At 33.8% G+C, this 9546-nt stretch overlaps 1 protein-coding gene across 1 annotated transcript; it reads right to left on the bottom strand.

Moving 5' to 3' along the window:
* Positions 1-1154: 1154 nt before the first annotated feature.
* Positions 1155-7228, bottom strand: LOC130954274 (ribosomal RNA-processing protein 17). Its single transcript, XM_057881010.1, has 5 exons — positions 6858-7228; positions 5364-5514; positions 5055-5160; positions 4300-4414; positions 1155-1628 (listed from the first exon to the last, which is right to left on the bottom strand). The coding sequence occupies exons 2-5, from the start codon at positions 5474-5476 to the stop codon at positions 1381-1383; spliced, it is 582 nt and encodes a 193-aa protein (XP_057736993.1). The 5' UTR covers positions 5477-5514; positions 6858-7228; the 3' UTR covers positions 1155-1380.
* Positions 7229-9546: the final 2318 nt, after the last annotated feature.

The raw sequence follows: 9546 nt of genomic DNA, 5'->3' as shown, positions 1-9546 counted from the left end.
TTTTTTCTAATCTATATTTTTATTTCTTTTCTTTCAAATATTTATTACATATAATTTGGAGAGAATACTAACGTTATAATTAAAAGTTAAAATCAAGATTCAATTGTTTTAAAAAAGATTATAGATGAATTAATTTTATAACTATCAATATAATTTTTTTATACTAATATCTATTATACTTTTATATACAGAGTGAAAAATATTATTTTTAAATAACAAGTATAAAAATTAATTACTTCTATTTGTGCAACAGACTTAACACCTAATTAAATGTAAAAGTATACACGTTAAATTATTTTAAATTTTAGATAACAAGTGTTAAAATTAATTATTAATAAAAAATTATATTTTTTTATATAAAAATAATAGCTTAAAATCTTATTATTTGATTTTTTATCTATAGATATCTTGGTCTTCTTAATTAGAGACTTTTGACAACCTATGACTTTTGTTATAAAGTAACTTGATTTTATAAATCTTTCGTGCCATGCATAATCTATACTGTCAGAACAAAATAGACCGTAGTTTTAAAACATTTATAATACCGTAATGTTATTACGGATAAAAATACTAGTAAGTTAATAATTCGATGATTGTTATGGTATCTAGAAGTGTTGCTTAATTTATTAAAAAATGTTAAAATTAATATTTAATTTTAAAAATATAAAAAATAAATTTTAAATGTTTAAAATTTGTTATAAAAATAAATTAGGCAAAAAATAACAAATTTTGTTGCCTACAGTATCCCTTAGCCCCCGACACTTGTTAAAGATGAGTAAACTAACCACTCAACTAATCTAAGTTGGTTAAATTAAGCAATTTTTTTTTTTTTGGTTTAGAAATTAGGGAAAAATTAAACGCCAAATTATTGTCACTAGAATGATAATCTAACCCATTTAAGAATTATGAGTGGGCCTGAATAGGTTAGAATTAGAGCAGAAGCAAGATTATTGTTGGTGTTGAAAAGGCTTGCCTAACCATAAGTGCAGCCTGTTGGGCTCGGCGTGTTTGTGTGATGAAAACTTTTGGACCAAGAAAGAAAGGGCAAAGAAATGATTGTCCAAGTCAGCCTACAATGCCAGCCCAAAATAAAAAGTCAATCAATTGAATTGAGAGATTCCACTTTCGATAAGAATTGTTTTAGGAATGCAAGGTTGTAAAATGCAAACTATATAAATCAACAAAATACATAATTTCAAATTGCTAAGTTTCTCAGTGATGAGCATATTGGAGAAATTTTCATTGTAACATAAAAAAGTAAAAATTAGATATTCTCATTGATATTTTTCTCCTGAAAAGTACATCAAAGCCATGGATCACTCGAAAAATATCCCACTTCTAAGTGGCTAAGCTACTAACTGCAATAATCTTCAGCAGACTTTACTTCTTGCCTTGTTTCTTTCCTTTGTTTTTATTCCTCTTGCTTTTTGGCTTTGAACGTGGCCTGTGCTTTGCAACTTTCTTAAATGCTTTCTTATTATTTATGGGTAGCTTGCGTTTTTCTTCAGAAAAAAGAGGATGGGACCCCGCCGCCTCCTTCCTCTCACTAAGGTAACTTTCTTCTTTTGGGTTGATCTCACTGGTTACAACTGTGACTGTCAAATCACCACTTTCGTATGTCTTCATTTCTTCAAACAGAAGATAATTTCGATTAAGGAGAGAAATTGCAAATCATAGATAGATTTTGTTTTACCTTAGTCTACTTCAGACCTAATAAAAGAACTGGATCCAAGAGAGAACTTGTTGTACAAATACATATAAAGATCATGAACAACTGACATCTAACTTTATCCCTAATATTATATGAACAAGTTAAATTATGAAAATTGAACAAAGCAACGTCGACCAAACTAGATGTAGAAGCTATCCTGGATATAAGACAGCGTGAAGGGAGTTTGCACATGACATTATGACTTAATAAGGATGACCTGTAAGTGAGTGAATGAATGGAAGAGTCTGAAAAGGAGCTGAAATTCAAAATATTCTCATGCATTATCACCACCAAACATAGTTGTCAAAACTGAACCAATGATAGAACCGGTCAAACTACTGATTTATTGGTTTATTTGTTTAACCAATAAGTTACTAGTTGAACCACTAAAACCGGTTTTACGTAAATAAAAAATATAAAATAGTGAAAAAAAACGTGAAGTTAAAATTTAAAATACATATATTTACAATCATTTTAATATGTAAATATTTAAAATGTTTAATATTTATTTTAATAATTGTATAAATTCTAATAAAATAAATATATAAAATTATAATAAAACAAAAATATTAATAATAAAAATAAAAAATATAATATTATTATTGAAAAATAAAATTAATATTTGATATAACTTAAATTTGACTTAATTAAATTATATATAAATTATAATATAATATGAGTTTTTATATAATATATATTATATACACATATATATAACAAAAAAATTTTCTTTAAGTTGCACTAAGGTATAAAACTATAAACACACTATGTAGTAAGAAGATAGTTGGCCTAGTGGTGCAGTCATGTCCATTAGGGGTGGCAAACGGGGAAGCCCGCCCCGCCCCACCAAAAGCCTGCCATCTGACGGGCTGGCCGCCCCGCCCCGTCCCGTCTTGTGAGACGGTCCTAAATTCCTCTCCCGTACTGCCTAACGGTGGGCTGACGGGTTGGCGGGTCAAGCCTGCCAAATCTTTTTTTATAAACTATTAAATATTAAACAATATATATAATTTCACAATCATTTCAATAAATTTATAATTTCTAAAGACATAAAATTATAATTTCTAAATTCACAAACATTAAAGTCTTTATAATTATAAATATGTGATAAACATAATCATAAACTAAGTTTTTTGAAACATTAATAAAACAAACATTGTCCAAAACAAAACAAATATTGTCCAAAATTTATAATTAAACATCAAGTTTATAATCAATCAAACATAAAACATAATCCAAAATATATAACTTAGAACATTTTCAATTATCATTTTTATCCTCTTGAAGATCAATAACATCATAGAAATTTGTAAAAAAAGGGCCCTAACCAAAAAATTGCTGGCCCGCCGGGGAAGCCAAACAAAACCCACAGATTAGGCGGTGCGGGTTAGGCAGGCTTTTTAAGTTTGACGGTTTCAAATTTTCAGCCTAGCCCGCCTTTTTGGGGAGTTACTTGGCCAGCCCGACGAGTTTTGGCCTATTTGCCACCCCTAATTAGGGGTGTGCATGGCCCGGCCCGGCCCCAAACACTTTAGGGACTATTTTTGTGTGATTTCATCGGGTCTAGGGCCGGATAAGAGTCTCAAAAATAGACCCGGTCATTATTTCAGGACGGGTCCGGGCCATGGCTCGGGTCACCCGAACTCGGCCCAGTGTCCCGGTCATCATACACAATTAATATTGTGTGTTATTAGTAATGGATGATGGTTATTCTTATGTGGAATTTAAGTATTGTAAACCTTAATATTGTGTTATTAATTATTATCAGATTATAAGTTAATGTTTTATGTTTAAAATGCATAAGATTTTAGACTAATGCATAATATTGTATTATTTGTATTGATTTAAATATTTGGTGTTATTAGACAATATTAGTATTGATTATAGTTATGCTTTAATTTTGGAGAAGAGTTAGTTCTTGTTATATTTTTCTAAGTGAATTTTACCATGTCAAATAATGGTTGGAGTCTTGAAAATTTGGATATTTTCACATGCTAGCTTATAAGAAAGTATCAAGATAATGTAATGTTAACGGCTTGATTTTCACCCGATTTTTACCCGGTATAATTGTTGCCCGAAAGTGTATAGGTTTCATCGGGTCTAGGGCCGGGTTCGGGTCTAATAAATAGGCCCGGTATATATTTCGGGCCGGATCTGGGTCACATCAAACCTTATTTCACCCGGCCCATGCACACCCCTACCCCTAATGTCCATGCATTGCTAAGGTCCAAGGTTCGACACCTTGCTGCAGCATTTTTGCAAAATAGCTGCGGTTCACCGGTCCAGAGCAAGTTTGACTGATTTAGCTATGGTTCGCACCGGTTTTGACTGGTTCAAACGAGTTTGACCGGTTTTCTACCTTAAACGGTTAGGATATCAAACCGAACCAGATAAGGGTTTGGTTCTCCAGTTTTCTGGTTGAACCGTCCAGTCCGGTTCGGTTTTTATAACTATGCCACCAAAGATGATTTGACACAATCCTAACTCAATATGCCAAAAATAAATGACACTAACGATTCACTTAGTGCAACTAAATAAAATTTTATGGAAGTGTGTCTGCTTCATTCAATTACAGATCTGAAACATACCAGGAATAGGTTCAACTTGGTCGATATCTTCTTGGTGCTCATCGGTTTCATCGGGTTCTGCATCAGCATTTGTTGGAGGGCAACCATAAAGAACAAATTCCCTTTCCAACTTCCTCTGCATAATTATTCCAATAAAATAGATAAGAAAACATAACCTAATAGTGTCTAAACAAATATGCAAAACAACAATAGAAATGTAATTTTATGCCTGTAGTCTCAAATGTCACAAAAGGGGAATGATGAAGTGCTCACCCAAACCCTCTTATAGCAACGAAACAAACAAAATCCAAAGCAAATAATTTCTTACCTAATCTTCCATACAAATAATGTCATTTCCAAATTATTCCAACCCCAGAGCACATATCCACACTTGATCAAAGAGCCAAAATACTCATTAAGAAAAACTCATTTAAAAAAAGAAAGATTATCAATTACATTAGTAAATGAACTTCAGGTATACAGTTTTATGTGGCCAAGTACTTCATGTTAGACAATGACAACTTTGGAGCTTATTATATTCCAAGAATTATAAATTTCAGCCCTTCTATTCCTTTCTTACTTACTCTGCTTATTTTTTGGTTTCTCTACATTCAGGATTTCCATTCCTGTAACTCTCTCCTCTATCTCTAATAATATGGATATACCTATCTCATGAAATGCCAAAAGAATTCTTAAAAAAAAATAATGTACAAACTCGCATCAAAATGTAAAAAAAAATTGCATGAAATAAGAAGGGAGTATATCATATGTGTGACCTTTTTGCGCTCCTCGCTGCGTTTCCTCCTTAGAACCTCCTCTTGCTGCTTCTGTGCCTCCTTTCTCCTCTTCTTCTTGCGTTTGTGAAACCCAGTCACATAGTCCCTTCACCAAAATCCTCAACATCATTAGTATCTTTATACACTTATACTTTAAATCACAATCACAAAAAGTTGCAAACTTTTTGAAGAACACGCAAAAATTCCAGGAAAACACAATAATGGGGAGTCAGGTAAATCTTTTTGGGCATAAGAAGAGAAAAAGTTGAAGGAAGCATGCATTGAGAGGGTAGGAGGAGAAGGGGGTACTTGAGATCTTTCTCGTTGAAAGAAACGGACAAAGATTTGTTCTTCAGAGCTCTCTTCTTAAGGTGGCGAACTTTGGATGCTGGTTGCGGCACCGGTTCCTCTCCCACAACCATGGTTGCTCCTTGCTGTTGTTGCAAAATCCAATGCTGGGCTGCAAGGAGAAGAAGGAAGAAGAGTAGCAGTGTTAGCTTCTGAGGGATTTCTTTTTGGGTTACAACCAAATGGGCCTAAATGTCACCCGGTCCAATTAAGTGAACCTAACGCGCCAGGAAAAATTATAGCAAAAGGTTGGTATGTTGCAAGGTTGTGAAAATCGAATCGGTTATCAAACTACTCCAGTTACTGGTTTATCGGTTCATTGGTTTAACCAATTCGACTGCAATGCAACCAGAATAACCGTTTTATAATAAAATAATAATTAAAATATAAATAAACACACTAAAACATAATTATAGTCTAATACAAACTTTAAAATATCATTCAAATTAAAAGTACTACATTAACCACATTGTTATAATATTATCCAAATACAAACTCAAAAGTCAAATAACAAAAGAAACAACCAAACATGAAACGACAACATTAAAGTTTGTCATCAATCCTCAAAATTCACAAAAACTTGCTGCAGATTTGCTTCGTTGAGATCATCTTCACCCTCATTTCTTTTAACTTAATTCATGCATTAATCAAAAACATAACATTGCCACAACTAAAACAAATACAAATCAATTGATAAGCATTCATCCCTAATAACCAATTTTTTCCATTACTACTATTTTCTTCTACATACTTATGATACCTATTTATCCATCAGAACCTAAAAATAAAAAAAAAAAATACAAATACTAAAGTCAAATAATTCATTACATTCAATGAGAGGTTTTTCTAATTTCTTTTAGGCATCAGATCAACACCATGTGCATGGGTGTCCACATTGGCAGAATCTTATTTTAAGCTAAACAGAACTTTAACTACTACCAATAATATCTTATAAATGAGCTACAAAACCCTAACTACTCCCACGCTAAACTATAGATAGAAACAATTCCAGAGGTGGAAAGGCTCAAAGCTAAATAATCAAAATTTGAGGAGAAAGTTGAAACTCACCAAGTTACCAGTCTTAGACTCTTAGTTATATGAACAAGGAGAGTAGAAAATAACGAATTAACTCTTAGGAAATTTTCAGTTGAACTTTCATCATTTTCAGTGTTGAAATGAAAAACATAAATTCAAATTTTGCAGGTAAAAAGAATTAATAATACAGCATCAGCAACAAGAGTTTCCACAGAATCAGTAACAACAATGACAGTATCAAAAACAGCAGCAAAAAATACTAGCAGTACTAGGTAAGAAATAACAACGTAATAAACAGGTGTTTAAAATGTAAGACACGAAACAAAAACAACAATGTTAAATTAAACTTTAAATAGCAGCAAGAAAAACATCGTAATAAAGAAGAAACCAGTACCAGCAAGAACAATGAATAGAAATTACCTTTCACAGCTGAGGGAGATGGAGTACAAACTCGAACAGATGAGGCAGAGGGAGCACAAACGAGGGCTGGAATTCAAACACGCAAGGGAGAAGGAGCACAGATGAGGAACACGAACTGGAAGACGAAGGCTGGGGCGAGGCGGAACAGAGGATGAACATTGACGAAAGCGCGATGGAACAGAGGCTGAACACCGGTGGAAGCGCCGCGGAACAGACGCGTTGGTACGACGCTGGAGCAGTGCGGATGGCGGATGGCGGCTGAGCAGGCGTGACGGCGACGGTGTCTGGACAGCTTGAAGAAGGGCGAGGAGATGGAGGCTTAGGGCTGCCTCTTTAGTCTTTTCTGCGTTCGAAGATTGAAGATGAGAGGAGTAGTGTGAGCCGAGGTAAAATGTAGGGGGCTTTGGGCCAAAACGACGTCATATTAAGCAATTTGTCAAAAACCAGGACGGTTCTGCATATCAACCGAGCCTCCAAGTCATTGGTTTCCGGTTTGACCGGTTTGAATCATACATAAATTAAATTAAGAATAAACTATCATTTATACACATAAAAGTTGAAGATACTCACGAATCTATCCATAGAAAAAAGACATTATCAAATATACCCATCAATAATGACATATGTAAAATCCTAAATAAATAATAAATTAAATGTGAGTGAATATGGTTAAAAAATTTAGCAATTGAAATTTGATCATTTAAATATGATATTTGGATTCATTGAATTTTTCTGAGTCAGAAAACATAGTTTTCCACGTAAAAATGCGCACTGAAAATTTGACCGACCGTACCGGCTGGATCTGTCTGGTACTGCAACTGAGGAAATTAATTATAAGTGAATAAGGTTAAGAAATTAGAATTTATAATTTGGGAAAATAGAAATATTTAAAATACGATTTAAAACACTAATCTTAAAAGTTTTGGTTCAAAATTAGACCAACGGACTAAAGCGAGTGAACCGGGCTCAAATGAGCCCAAACCCACAATATAAATACCTCACTTCAGCGCCAAACTCATTGTTCTTCCCCCATGGAAAGACTAAATCCAAGCAAGCTTTGTTAGGGGAACTCCCCTTATAGCCTTTTCGCGTGAAAGTATGATTTTTTTTTTTTTTTTTTGTGAAAGGATAGCAGTCAAGCCACAAGAGAAGAGATCATTAACATCGACGATTCCAAGATCCAACCTAAGAGAGTAGGGAGTTCGGTCAGAGACTAAAAAAGTACGAAATCCTCCTTAGCACAAGCACTAAGTAAGCTCCCAACCTATCCCTGTAGGTCGAGCACTTCGTTCCTTACTTTCCAGTCTTTTTTTGCCAGATAGATTACTGTAAAATAGGTTCTTCTGGACCCTTTTTAGTCCAAATCCAAGCCCAGAGAACATAGATTAAAGGCCATAAATTGGGGAATCCATCCATTCATCAATATACTTCATACCACATTCATAATTCTAGGATTATATGTAGTTTTTAGAGGGAGAGGTTCTCTCCTCTCTCTGAGGATTAGAATTAGGATTAGGATTTCATCATCTTCAATCACAGGTTCAATGTTCCTTTTATTTATTTTCTCAATTTAGTTTATGAACTCTTTATGTTTAGATTGATTTTCTATTTAATACAATTTGAGGTATTTCAGACTTATGATTGCTTTCTTTAATTTATGTTATTGATGCTTTCGCTTTATCCAAATTATTTTCATTCGAGTAGATTTTCTTCCCTTTTGGCTTTGGTTGATTAATTGGTAACTCTTGAGTTGTCAAACTCATCGTAATTGATAATTGATGTCCTTGCTGATTGATTTAGATTCCTATAACTCTAGTCTTTCCTCAGAAGTTGACTAGGACTTTAGGTGTTAAATTAATTTATTCACTTGACTGACCTTCATAGTTAGAGGTTGACTTAGTGGGAGCAATAATACAACTCTCATCACCATTGATAAGGATAACTAGGATAGGACTTCCAGTTTTTATACTTCGCCAAGAGTTTTTCTTTGCTATTGATTTAATTCCCTGCAATCTATTTTTCTCATTCAACCTTTCAAAAACCCAAAAATACTATTTTCCATAACCAATAATAAATCATACTTCCCTACAATTTCTTGAGAAGACGACCCGAGGTTTGAATACTTCGGTTTATAAATTTATTGGGTTTTGTTACTTGTGACAAGCAAACGTTTGTACGAAAGGATTTTCTGTTGGTTTAGAAGCTATGCTTACAACGCGATTATATTTTTATATTTCTTTACCGATAGAAAAATCCTTCGTCAAAATGGCGCCGTTGCCGGGGAATTACAAACGTGTGCCTTATTATTGGTTATTGTAAATATTTTTCTTTTACTTCTTTATTTGTTTTTGTTTTCCCTTTTTATTTCTCTTAACTACTATGAGTTCTCACCCCTCTCGCTTTGAGTTTGGTTCTAAATTTGTTGAAAGGAATGGAAGCTATATCAGGAGCATGCATCAAGGTCAAAGCAATCAAAGATGGATGGAGCCAAGAGGATCTGATCAACCCTTTAGGCAACAACACCTTCCAAGATATCATGGACAAAGACCATTCTACAATGCATACCAAGCTGATGGATATGGTGGACCCCCTTATATTTACCAACGAGTCCCACCCTGTGCTCATAGACCATCCTCTCAACAAAGCTTCGAACCACCACACTCACAAGCTCCTTTTCACCATTCACCAC

This window comes from Arachis stenosperma, chromosome 10, assembly GCF_014773155.1.
Source record: "Arachis stenosperma cultivar V10309 chromosome 10, arast.V10309.gnm1.PFL2, whole genome shotgun sequence".
NCBI lineage: Eukaryota > Viridiplantae > Streptophyta > Magnoliopsida > Fabales > Fabaceae > Arachis > Arachis stenosperma.
This window is presented reverse-complemented; position numbering and strand designations above follow the sequence as displayed.